General features: G+C 34.9%; 1 protein-coding gene across 1 annotated transcript in view; it reads right to left on the bottom strand.

The window, feature by feature from the left end:
• Positions 1–671: 671 nt before the first annotated feature.
• LOC145664356 (ribonuclease P protein subunit p14-like) overlaps positions 672–14807 on the bottom strand; it is a 47661-nt gene continuing 33525 nt past the window's right edge. Inside the window, exon 3 of the mRNA XM_081730986.1 lies at positions 672–7939. Coding sequence (XP_081587112.1) covers positions 7727–7939 — 213 coding nt within the window. The 3' untranslated portion in view covers positions 672–7726. The remainder of the gene's footprint in view (positions 7940–14807) is intronic.

Raw genomic sequence — 14807 nt, 5'->3', positions numbered from 1 at the left:
CTAGTGATGGCATTAACAATTGTGTGTTTAAGCCGTACAAGATTGGTGAAATTACCATTCCCACTGTTAGAGCGTATGACAGGTAAGTTCCTATTAAGGTTGCAGATGTATGTAAAATCATCAAATGTTTCTGATGACTGTAAAGACTTTACGAACAAATTTTGCTTCAACCAATTAGTGCACTACCACGGGATAAGAACGGCAAGTAACATAGCATACTTATGTATATGTTGTGTAACACTTGATGTTTGAAGTAAACTATTTTGTTTCTGTTTTTTAATATTATTTGCCAATTACAAAAGTTATTCTTTCGATTGTATGACTTTTCATGTAAGTAAATATTATTAACAGATATATACACTGTTTGATTTGTACTTTCCAATCCTTCAACAGCAAGTTTAAAAAGAAAAAAAAAATCATAATTTTTGTTGCTAACAGCTAACTAACAAAAATAAATATTTAAAAATAACATGTTCGATATCTTATGCAGGTCCTACAGAATAACTCTGTAATTATAGTTTTTATTATTATTATTTATTAACCTATTAGTTAAGCTGCAAAACATATTTTCTTCTGTTTCCCAAAATTCTGATCAGGTGGAATCTTTTCCTTCTTAATCCCACACATTCAATAGTTCATTGCATAGGGAGGATTTAAAAAAACGCAAGAAATGACAATTTATCAACTTTATTCACACAATATTATTCAAAATACTAGAAATATCTTTCTCGTTGCAAAAAACGTGACACAACTTCTACAAAAATAGAAACTTCGCAAGATCAAAAACACGAGTAAAACGCTCAAAATCCGATTCAATTATAATGTATATGTGGACACAACTAAGTACTTACAGCAAGTAACTCACTCAGAATCGGTAACTCACAAAGAGAAACAATTGTGCATCATCTGCGACAGAATCACAAACAATATAATACAAGTATTATTTATGGACACACCATTGAGCAAATATAGAAGGAAAAATATTTAATTTGTTTCTCAGTAAAACGAAACCATCACATATTTATTTGATAAAATGGTAATTACATTCGTTATAAGGTATTTTCATCTATATTTGCACTAATTTTAAATGGAATGTTTAAATATGTATAAAATAAAAAGGGTTTATTTTTTTATACTAAATATCTTAGGTTTTCATATGGCACAATAGAATGCATAATAATATTTAACTGTTACAACGGAGCAAAAGATCAACAAAAATCCACAAATCACTCTTATCCATACAGGGTCTAAAACTCATCTTGGGCCACGATGCCTGTTGCGCGGAGTCCCTGATTCGATCCTAGCTCGCACCAAGTGAACTCTGTGCTGGGCAAGCATTGTGTGGTGGGTTTCTCGGGGTTCTTCCGTTTCCTCCCACTTGCTTCATTCCATGATTTCATTCATTCTCATTATCACCGTCTCATTTAGCCGGAGATAAAACTGAAAATGTTCATTTCATAAAACTCATCTTAATTTAAAGATGTAAATATCAGTAGGAACTAGACGATACTATAATAGCCATACAATGTAGATCTAATAATGTTAATCTAAAAATTCAAATATTTCAATAGGGAAACTTAAAATAATAATAATTAAAAAACGAAAAATAAATAAACCAGAATGAAAAATCCAAAAGTAAACTAATTTTAGTCTTATCTTGAAAAGAAATAAAATTGATGTTATTATAGTTTTAAATTTGTACGTAGCAATGCAATTTCATTTCTCTCATACCTGAAGTGAAATTATTCCCTTACAACAAATGCCAAATATTATATTCGGAAGATATGAAACTACAGATATCAACGTATAATTATTTTCGGTTAAGATATAGTTCTCATCGTTTACTGTAAATAAATTTTAAAAATGTTGAAAATATTATTATATGTACCACACAAGATAAAAAAAGCAACATCTATGATAGCTTCTTTTCTACCGAAAAACTGTACATTATTATTTTTTTCCCCTCCACAACGCTGCTATTAACAATTACAACTTGTCACTATCATAGCATATATATGTATGTATATAAGTAAATGCATTTTTAAAATATTTTCCTTAATGTTCTTCTCATCTTTTTGATATACAAACGCAAAAGTTATTGATTAACAGACAAATTGATTTATCTTTCTGCCAAACAATAACTTACCACAATTCAAAATATTAATGGTTACTTTTAGATATTGCAGTTACCGAGATTTAAAACACGAGTTTTTAGTTACACCATTAACATATAAATTGTAAAGAAATTATTGTTAACTGAAAGAAATAGATACATGATTATGAGTGTGTGTTTTTGCGTTTATTTTGTCATAATTGTTAAAACTGAATATCTATAGGATTACGTACTAACAAAATGATTCCTGTCAAGGGCTGGAAATGGGCCTCCTGAAATTCCAGAGGCCTACCGGCCATAGATTGGCAGGTCTCCAATTTAAATTATATATCTAGAAACTTTATACGTTGACTTTTATATTCTTGTGTTATTGGCAATACCGTATATTGTTTGTGTAGTTGTATGTAAAATAAAATAAATAAAAAAAAATGTACACCAAAGGTTTTAAATATATTATTATCATTTAATACCAGTGTGTGTAACCATGTAACAAAACGAAGAAAATTTCAATACTGAACTGATGTCGAATAATCCGTTTTTTGGGTAAATGGTGTACAGACTAACATAGAGAATCGATGGTGGCGTTGGTAACTCCAATAGTGCAGCATCCGTCTAATAAGCGGGATACAGATTCGATTTACGACTAGTATGGTAAATATTTAAAAAAAAAAAAAAAAAATCAGTAATACAAAATACTGCATTACGCTTGCAGTAACAGAGAATTTCTCATCTGAACAAGACATCCTACTATTTAAGCAGCGATTTAAACCATCACGACGGAAATTATCTATTTTACAAAAATGATAATTGAACGAATACTACGTTTGTTCTTAACCTGTTAAATGTTTTATCAGTTTCATTGATATTTGAGTCAGAAGTGATGTCCATTTTTTTTTTTCAGAATATTAGCAACTGAACAATACATTATTAAAAAATGAAGTCACTAACAGATTTTTCTTTTGAATCAAGAAATATGACATCCGTTAAATACTAAACTGTTTTAAATTTGTAAGCAATCAGCTTGATTAAAACAATACAGAGAAACTTGTATTACGAAAGAATATGCAGTGAAAATACAGTCACAATACAGAAAACAATATAAAGAAAAATAATAAGCATAATATTATACACAAGTCTTTTGTTTGCTATAGGTTATATTAAAATAAATAAATAAAAGCTTATCTGTTGCATTGCAGACAACAGCATGGTGAGATAACCATTATATTATTGCAACCCATAATTTGTGTAACTTCAACTCTTCCCGCATCATGCTATATTGTATATTAACCTGTTTTTAGTATGAATCAACATACACGCACCAAATGATCCGACATTAAAAATCTCGAATTTTGGAAAGCAACTAACACTTAAAACTTCAGACAATTACTGCTGATGTGTTTTGTAATGAAACAAGGTGATTAAATCATCACAATTCGTTACTTCTGAGAATGAAGGTCGAAGATTAACCTACATAATGAAACATCGCAAGCAGATAAACATAACAAAGCTTAGAGATTTTTGCTTCAACTAGTGGAATATGACAACTCTTTGAGTTTTGTTTTAGGCTTTCCATATCCGAATGGAGATTCTGTAGTATATATATATATACACGTTGGACAGGTTCCGTTTAATCTCTCTAGGTTCGCTATTTTTTACATTTCTTTTAATTAGGAACAACAATAAATATCAAATTATAGCAGTATTGTATCTTCTTAACTTTATTTTTTTAACATGTTAAGTTCCACTGTACAATAGGACCTTATGAAGATGGTCAATTTTCGCTGAAAAATAACTGTAAATAATAAGTGAATGAAGAGAGATAAGCTCTGTCCTTTCGTGCTCTACTTTAAATATCAATATTTTGCTTCGTATTATGACTCATAGGAATGGGTTGGTTAGTCTTTCTCTGTATAGTATTAATCACGTACATACATATTTGTAGAAAGGTAAAAAATACTATCTCTCATTTTGAGCCAGGCCTTGGACGAGATGGAGGCAAGGTTCAACACTTTCTAATCCTCGAAACATATACAGAAAAATGTTATCAGCCTCACACTCCGACCATCTTTATCCTCCAGGTTGCCCCACGTACCCATTTGATAGGAATGGCAAGGTTGGAACGAGAAAAAGCCTGTTCCCATTGGGGATCGAACATGGACCGTCAGGTTGAAAGGATTGGAAATGTCATACCTGTTATATTAGCATAGCTCTGAATATATTTGTATATATGTACAAAATATTATTTCAAGTACTATTAGTAAGGACTAAAACAGTTTTTCTATTTTTTCAGTTATCACATTTTTCAACCAACTTCTCTTGAGATCAATCACATTTATGTATAGTATTCAAAATAGGTCTACCATTATGAAATAGAGATAACTCTCATAAATAATCAAAAACGAAAATTTTTTATCACAATTATATTGATTTGTACATTGAAACGCCTATGATACTTTAAAGTATGTTGTATCAACATTCTGCAGAATATATAAAACTTTATTACAAAACTCCAATCAAAAAGTTTGACACATTAATAATCACACGTGAAACAATTATGTTGTAAACTCGTGCATTGGTCCCCAGTTTGTACAGAGTGTACAGAGTGCGGAAAAACAACACCACTAAACTACGGGAAATCGACTTACATTATATGAAAGGAAACAGTTACAAACATGTATAGATTCTTTCACGCTATAAGCTGCCGAAGACTGGAAAAGTCAGCATGTGAAGCACACTAGCTTGCACACTATGGAATCTAATTCTAGCCATTCGAGAAGCTATACAGGAAAGACAGGATGTTATATAGATTCTAAATATACATGTCTGTGAACGAACCACTACATATTTAATAGTTCGAAAGAGCAAGTTGAATAACTGCTTGGAATTCTTTTCACACCCACTCTTTACTTCTAAAATGCGTTTTATAGGTGCAATACGGTTCGCAAAAATAGATATTAAGACAGAAATGTAATAAGGACTAGCTTTTGAAAATAGGATTATTTTAAAATGGTTTTCAAACATTCAGCAGCTTATAGCTCTGAAATGAAGTATTTTTCCTATTCTATGTCTTATAATTTCTTTAAGGAGTTATCTCCAAAAGTTTGAAGGTGTTTTTACACCCGTGAACATACGCACTCTGTACATTAATATTTGACTAAGAATGCAAGTTATTTAAATGTACAGTTTCACAATTAAAAGAAATTTTGCTGCTATATTTTCAACACAAAACAAGAGGTAAAGAGCAAGATAAGTATATGCATCTTACATGTACTCATGACAATAACCTCTTGACGAAATGTGCAACTGGAATACGGTTTTCAATAGTATACAAATAATTATGCTCTCCCCATGTCCAGAAAAACTTGATCGAATTAATTGATTTGTTACGAAATTATTGATGAAAGAATATCCGAGTGTATACATAGATTGCAGGTGACTGTATATACTCTTCATACGAAAAAGAGCTTCCTCGTGGCTAAGCGGTTAGCCTACGCGCCTTTGGTGTGCGAGACCTGGGTTCAATTCCCGGCGAAAGCTCATGTGGTTCGGATTCCACGTTAATCAGTAGGTCCCGTCTTATATAGCCTTGCTGCTGAAAGGGACGTTAAACTCAAAATCAACTCAACTCTTCATACGAAAAAAAAAAATTTCCCGGGCTAGCGCACACCTTTTGGTTTATGTGGTCTCGGGTTCTATGCCCGTTGAGAATGTATTGAAATTTAAAGAATCACAGTAGTTCGGATTTCACCTTAAACTGTAGGTTCACGTCTCATATAGACTCGGTGTTAAAAAAAGACGCTAAACTTCATTAGATAAACAAACAAAAATGGAAAAAATCATAATGTTTTACGGTTTTGTCCTTTAGTTTACACGATACACGTAAATAAAAGATTGTGTTAAAAAAAAGGTGCGTATTTAGCTTCAAGTTATAATTCTAACAGTCACGTAGTAGGGGTTACTTTGGAGTTTAGCGTCTCTTTCAGCAGTGAGGCCATATGAGATGTGGACATGCAGCTCTCAGCTTGCGATCCAAACCACATGAGCTCCAGCTGGAAATTGAAGCCAGGTCTCCCGCGCCGAAGATGTGAACGCTAACCATATAGCCACGAGATTGCTCTGAAGGCGTTTCGTGGAAAGAATATTTTTAAGATAAATTAGGACTGTCGAGAAGCGGAAGTGAATATAACTGTAATGTCGCTTTACTCTCAAATTAAAGAAAACATCATAATTTGATAATATATGATTCATAATTTGTAATTAGAATCCTCTTAAATAGGATTCCAAATTGTTATATATGTATGAGAAAAATTTTATTTATTAAATACGTATCAGAATTAACGCTTAAGTACTCCGAAAATACAATTTAAACATTCGGGATTAATATATTCCAAACCGAGTGATGATTTCAGAGAGTTCCCCCCGGAGAGAGGAGGAGGTTCAATGTAGAGGGATAAAGAGAGCAGCATTGCAAAGATCTAGCAACCTTCGTTAAGTACAATCATAGAATTCTGCAAGAAGTAATTTAATAGTTTCGAGGGGAAATCTTCCCTCGGGCCACCCTCTGAAATTATCACTGCTCCAAGTCAAAAACATTTCTGCAATCTGGTACAAATAATGCTTAGGGAAAAACTTTCTTGAGAAAACAAAGAAATACAGGGTGTCAATTAATGAATTATATGAAATAAAACCGTCATAATTTCTGAATTGTTCGCGTGATGATGTCCAAACTGCGTGGCTGACCACAGGGCATGATGGTAATTCGTATGCCCATGCGGCAAAGCTCACTTTCATTTGGATGGGTTCGTCAATAAGCAAAATTCGCACATTTGGAGGACTAAGAATCAGCATTTTACAATGGAGAAGTCTTTCCACCCTGAACGGGTGACGCTGTGGTGTGCAATGTCCAGCCATGGAGTAATCGGTGCATATTCCTTGACGGCGCGGTGACCACTGCACGATACGTGACGGTTTTGGAAAATGATTTCATACCCATTATCCAAAGTGACCTTGATTTCGACAAGATGTGATTCATGCAAGACGGAGCTACACCCCATCGGACCATGAGAGCATTTGACATCCTGGAGTAGTATTTCGGGGACCGCATTCTGGCTCTGAGGTACCCAGAAGCCACTGGAAGAGGACTCGCTTGGCCGTCATATTCCTCGGATCTGAGCCCATGTGAGTCATTTTTGTGGGACTATGTTAAGGACAAAGTGTACAGAAATAACCCCAAAACCATTGCCGAGCTGAAAACAGCCATTCAGGTCATCGGCAGCATCGATGTTCCGATACTTCAACGGATCATGCAGAATTTTGCTGTTCGTCTGCGCCAAATCGTCGCCAGAGATGGCAGACATATCGAACATGTCATAACCTAAATCCGAGTGTCTGTAGTGCCGTTTACATGTGCAATACAGTTTGTGTACCACGTAGTTTGTAACTAATTTCCGTTTTATTTCATATAGTTCATTAATTGTCACCCTGTACTTGCATTCTTAGATCAATATTAATTAACACTAATATAGTATTAAAAATATCTCATTAGAAATTCATACAGAAAAACAAACACGAGCACTCAATACACAACAATAACAATATAAGTACACATCTCATTCACACGTGCTTGTACATTCGGGGATTTCCCAGTAACGATAGAAGGCATGGTGAGGCTTTATTGATTATGTAGGTGCATGTAGTCTCCTGGTAATCATCACTCAACGTAAAGGCACTTCTTAGCTTCACATAGCCCTCAGATGGACAGCGAATAATACCACGTTGTGACGAAGAATCGTACTTCAGCACATCAACTGATGTAGTTGCTCCTATCTAGAAGAACAAATATAATGTAATGAGCTAAAACATTTAAAAAGGGAAAAAAAAACACTATATAGAAAAAAGCTAACGAATAGAAAAGAACTTACGAACAGGTAATAATTAATAAGTACAGGATTTTTCTAAATTACTTTTCTCACCTACATGTTCCTTGCAGTAGCTAAATAATATGACTCGGTTAGATCATCCAACGGTCAGAACGCCATAATTTCAAAACGGTCAAATCACCCAAAACTATGATTTGACGTCCACAGAAACAGTTAGAACGACCAAAAGCATACAGTGCCACAAACATGCAGGCGAACTTTACCGAATGAGTGTGATGTCACTCAGTGAGCACAGCCGACACAATGAAGCGGGCTTATATGCATTTCTCTTGGATGTAGGTTTACATTACTAATTCATATATATATATATATATATATATATATATATATATATATATATATATATATATATATATATATATACAGGGTGAGTCAAAATAAGTGTTACAAGCCAATATCTCGCGAACTATACATCATATAAGAAAAATATTAAGAGACAATGTACAATACAGAGGGGCCTAAAAATGAGTCAAACATTAGATTTCCCCCGCCCCCCATTTTGGGGGGAGGGGGGTGAACGTAAAATTTTCAAATGGGAACATAGGTCGAGTGATACCTCGTTCGAAAGAGCTTAAAAAATTGAACATTTTTTGTAGGAAACAATTTTTGATATGGGGCACCGTTTTCAAGATGGGCCCCAAAAATGGTCCTGTATCCGATAAAATTTCCAGTACTTATAAATAAGTGTTACAAGCCAATATCTCGCGAACTATACATCATATAAGAAAAATATTAAGAGACAATGTACAATACAGAGGGGCCTAAGAAATGAGTCAAACATTAGGTTTCCCCCGCCCCCCATTTTGGGGGGAGGGAGGTAAACGTGAAATTTTCAAATGAGAACATAGGTCGAGTGATACCTCGTTCGAAAGAGCTTGAAGAATGGAACATTTTTTGTAGGAAACAATTTTTGATATGGGGCACCGTTTTCAAGATGGGCCCCAAAAATGGTCCTGTATCCGATAAAATTTCCAGTACTTATAAATAAGTGTTACAAGCCAATATCTCGCGAACTATACATCATATAAGAAAAATATTAAGAGACAATGTACAATACAGAGGGGCCTAAGAAATGAGTCAAACATTAGGTTTCCCCCGCCCCCCATTTTGGGGGGGAGGGGGTGAACGTGAAATTTTCAAATGGGAACATATTGTAGGTCGAGTGATACCTCGTTCGAAAGAGCTTGAAAAATTGAACAATTTTTGTAGGAAACAATTTTTGAAAATGGGCACCGTTTTCAAGATAGACCCCAAAATTGGTCCTGTAAGAGATAAAATTTCCAGTACTTATAAATCGGAAACGGCTAAGTAGAAAAACATGAAACAAAAAATGAAAAAGGTAAACGCCATAGGCAACGTGGAATTATGTTGTCGTGGTGCCCCAGGACCCCATCATGGGGCCCCGGGAACAATTTTAAAATTTCAAATCTGAATATAGGTCGAGTGATACCTTGTTTGATAGATTATGGAAAACCAAACAGCTTAGAAAAAAAAATGTTTTGATTCCGGGCAAGCCTGTTACAAAATGGCCGCCGGAAATGGTTCCACATTCAGATAGAAAGTGCAGTGTTCAAACTGAGTGTTACAAGCCAATATCACGCGAATTATTGCATCAAATAAAAAGTGTTAAGAGTCCATGTACAATACAAACAGGCCTAAAAATATGTCGAACACGAGGTTCCATCATCATACTGTAAGTGAATTAACAAGTAAAATTTTCGGAGGCAAAATCGACCTATAACGTAATAATAATAATAATAATAATAATAATAATAATAATAATAATAATAATAATAATAATAATAATAATAATAATAATAATAATAATAATAATAAGAAGAAGAAGAAGAAGAAGAATACGCAAAATAACAAAATAATAATAAAACTAGTAATAATAATAATAATATGAATGAAAATAATAAGACAATGAATAATACTAATACGTATGCGCAAAAAGACGTCGTTCCTCAATCACTACAATCCTATGAGAAAGGGATAGGAAGGTACCTATTAGGCCCTACTTGTAGGCAACATCTCAGCATGTGCCCAGTTAGAGTAAGGAAAGCCCGTCAATGTCATTGCCTGGGGAATGGAACCGATGGCCTTCGGAACATAGTACAACGATAACGTTGTATATTGCATTAACAATCTGTACCATCTTATAAAAAAAAGGATCAGAGGCGAATTATCTGAGCCGTTTTATACAAAGAAAAGAAAGTTGCAAAGAAATATCTTTAGATTATTTTTGATCGTCAACTATTAATGTAATCGCTATGGAAACGTAATAAATGTAAGTGTAAGTGTGCAGACGTAGAAAGAACGGGATATAAACTTTGGTGATAAGTTTTCCGTATAAGTAAACGAACACTATCGTATTGATATTATTAGTTTGGGTAGCGTTTGAATAGAGCAATGGCGGTGTTTGATCATTGTGTAGATATGTTGCTGGTGTTGGGGGAATGTAGAAGAAACTATCGTAGCGCGGCACGAATGTATGCAATGCGCTATCCCCAACGCCAACAAACATCTCACATGGCATTTCTGCGATTGGAGAGACGTTTGCGGCAACATGGTAGTCTTGTCCGGGGACGAGGTAGGGGTCGTTACCGCTCTGCAACCAATGAAGAACGTGCAACAGGAATATTGGCAGCAGTGCACGTAGACCCACATGTTACCACGAGATATCTCGCTCAGGCCAGTGGAGTTAGCCAAAGATCTGTAGTGCGTATTTTGCACGAGTACATGTTTCATCCGTATCATATCATCTTACATCAGGAACTATCTGGCAATGATTTTCATGCCAGATTGCAATTTTGTCTATGGTTGGAAGGTATGGAAAACAGACAGCGCAACTTCATATCCACCATCTTGTTTAGCGATGAAGCTACATTTACAAACACAGGACACGTAAATCGACATAATATGCATTATTGGGCTAGGGAAAATCCACTATGGCAGAGAGAAGTTGCTCATCAGCATCGGTGGTCTCTTAATGTATGGTGTGGCATCCTTGGTAACCATATCATTGGGCCATATTTTTTTGATGGACGTCTTACTGGTGATACCTATGCCGCATTTATCAGTGATGTACTATACCCGGAGTTGTTAGAGAATATTCCTTTCGCTGAACGTATAAGAATGTGGTATCAACATGATGGTGATGGTGCTCCAGCACACAACGCACGTCAGGTCAGAGCCTTATTGGACCACCGTATGGCGAATAAATGGATTGGGCGTCGAGGTCCTATTCACTGGCCTCCACGATCTCCTGACCTAACCCCACTTGATTTTTTCCTCTGGGGTTATGTTAAGGATCGGGTAATGTCCAACGTACCAACAACTACTGATGATATGAAGGCGCGTATCCAAGGTGTGTGTGCATCTATCACTCCAGAGATGCTACATGATGTACGAACATCCCTATGCCGCCGCTTACGGAGGTGTGTGGAGCAGGATGGAGGACATATCGAGCATCATTTGTAACATGGTAAGTGTTGAAATTATTTGCTTTACAGTGATTGAAATTACAATTTTTAACATCGCACATACCCGTAGAATTACTAAACGTTATCCTACTACTTTACAGGATATTAGGTTGTGGTAATGCTGTTGTGACAGGCTTGTCTGAAATCAAAACAACTTTTGTAGTAAGCTGTTTGGTATTTCACGATCTATCAAAGAGGTATCACTCGCCCTATGTTGCGATTTGAAAATTCCATGTACACCCCTCCATACAAAAGCGGGACGAGGGAACTTCTTTAACACAAATTTCAGGCTTTCTGTATTGTACATTGACTCTTAACACTTTTCTTATTTGATGCGTAGTTCGTTGCGTTGATATTGGCGTGTAATACTCAAATTGAACACTGCACTTTCTATCTGAATGTGAAACCATTTTTGGCGGCCATTTTGAAACAGGCTTGCCCAAAATGAAAACAAATTTCGTACGAAGCTGTTTGGCTTTCCACGATCTATGAAACAAGGTATCACTCAACCTACAGGTATATTCCCATTAATAATTTTGAAATTGGTCCCGGAGCCCCATTATTAGGGCCCTGCGGACACCACGACAACATCATTCCACATTGCCTATGATGTTTCCGTTTTTTATTTTTTGTTTAATCGTTTCCTACTCATACGTTTCCGATTTATAAGTACTGGAAATTTTATCGGATACCGGACCATTTTTGGGGCCCATCTTGAAAACGGTGCCCCATATCAAAAATTGTTTCCTACAAAAAATGTTCAATTTTTCAAGCTCTTTCGAACGAGGTATCACTCGACCTATGTTCCCATTTGAAAATTTCACGTTTACCTCCCTCCCCCAAAATGGGGGGCGGAGGAAACCTAATGTTTGACTCATTTCTTAGGCCCCTCTGTATTGTAGATTGTCTCTTAATATTTTTCTTATATGATGTATAGTTCGCGAGATATTGGCTTGTAACACTTATTTATAAGTACTGGAAATTTTATCGGATACAGGACCATTTTTGGGGCCCATCTTGAAAACGGTGCCCCATATCAAAAATTGTTTCCTACAAAAAATGTTCAATTTTTCAAGCTCTTTCGAACGAGGTATCACTCGACCTATGTTCCCATTTGAAAATTTCACGTTTACCTCCCTCCCCCCAAAATGGGGGGCGGGGGAAACCTAATGTTTGACTCATTTCTTAGGCCCCTCTGTATTGTACATTGTCTCTTAATATTTTTCTTATATGATGTATAGTTCGCGAGATATTGGCTTGTAACACTTATTTATAAGTACTGGAAATTTTATCGGATACAGGACCATTTTTGGGGCCCATCTTGAAAACGGTGCCCCATATCAAAAATTGTTTCCTACAAAAAATGTTCAATTTTTCAAGCTCTTTCGAACGAGGTATCACTCGACCTATGTTCCCATTTGAAAATTTCACGTTTACCTCCCTCCCCCCAAAATGGGGGGCGGGGGAAACCTAATGTTTGACTCATTTCTTAGGCCCCTCTGTATTGTACATTGTCTCTTAATATTTTTCTTATATGATGTATAGTTCGCGAGATATTGGCTTGTAACACTTATTTATAAGTACTGGAAATTTTATCGGATACAGGACCATTTTTGGGGCCCATCTTGAAAACGGTGCCCCATATCAAAAATTGTTTCCTACAAAAATTGTTCAATTTTTCAAGCTCTTTCGAACGAGGTATCACTCGACCTATGTTCTCATTTGAAAATTTCACGTTCACCCCCTCCCCCCAAAATGGGGGGCGGGGGAAACCTAATGTTTAAATCATTTCTTAGGCCCCTCTATATTGTACATTCTCTCTTAATATTTTTCTTATATGATGTATAGTTCGCGAGATATTGGCTTGTAACACTTATTTTGACTCACCCTGTATATATATATATATATATATATGTTCACAGTTTCATTACAGAAAGCAATTAAATTTATATAGTTGATGTTGTTATGGTAAGTTAAATCATCAGTCACCAAAACTGGAGAAGGTGCTTGTTGTTATGGTAAGTTAAATCATCAGCCACCAAAACTGGAGAAGATGCAACAACGAACAAATGAAAATTGTTGAAGGAAAGCAAAATTCATGTGGACAAAGTGTAAAATCAAACTACCATGGAGAAGTTAGACGCTATCAACTGAAGCAGTTCATAATTGACTGTGAAATTGGCAAACGTCGATTGGATTTGTCTTTTACATCGCTGGTCTGTAATTTGAATCATTGTAAGCTGAACAAATGTTACCGTAGTAATAACAATTATTATTATTATTATTATAATCATCAAAGAGATTGTTTTGAATACTATAATAAGTATGATGGTATATTATTTACAACATCCATTTACAGCAGAAAAATATTTCATTGTATGTGAGTAGAGGTATTTCCTAATAGTTAACATTCGTCGCTCCGCTATATTTCCTACTTGCCTAACTACCAGCCTTTATTTGAAACTGGATAGTGATGATGCTGAACATGAACACGCCTTGCTGTCTATTATAACATACGGGCCTATTAAATGTAGATAAGGTTGGAATTATTTACATAAAATACGAAAGTATTTATTCCATGTCAAGCACAATACATAGTACCTAGGTATATAAACTACAGATAGTTGTTACAGTTTACGTTTAAGACAGTGCAATATTAAACAAGCTTTACGGTCAATCCACATATCCTATACTACTACTATCAGGCCGTAACTATATTTAAATTTGAGTATTTATATATGTAACAGCAAATTAGTTGGGAAAACTTTTTGGGGAAAGATAAGTGAAACAATTAGCACTCCTAATTAGTTATGATTTTAACCTATAGCGCACAACGAGCTAAAGACTCAGGGGGCTCAACTAATATAGTGTAAAGATGATATAATAATTATATGTTATAAATATTTAAAAAAAAAAAAAAAAGACTAAATGAGTTATCCAAAATCCGCTAAAAGTGTTCACTATGCATGGCGTCCAATATATTTGACACCACCTCCCTTCTCTTAAGTAGGGTACATGTAATCTAGCATTATTTTTACAATTTGAGTCTCTGAGTGATAATTTACATCAAAAGTATATTTTGGCATTTCGATAAACTGTATGCATTAATGGTTTAAGCACAAATTTAACCTTAAAAACATGACTGAAACAACTTCGTACTCGTTAAAACCAGAGAAGATAAAAATAAATAATAATAATAATAATAATAAAAAAAGTATGCAAGAAAGGAGGAAGTAGACTATAGTTACACTAAAGAATAGTATATGTATT

This window comes from Thermobia domestica, chromosome 11 (genome assembly GCF_964235325.1).
Source record: "Thermobia domestica chromosome 11, izTheDome1.hap1.1, whole genome shotgun sequence".
NCBI classification, from domain to species: Eukaryota; Metazoa; Arthropoda; class Insecta; order Zygentoma; family Lepismatidae; genus Thermobia; species Thermobia domestica.
Note: the sequence above shows the minus strand (reverse complement) of the source record. Positions and strands in the feature narration are given on the sequence as shown.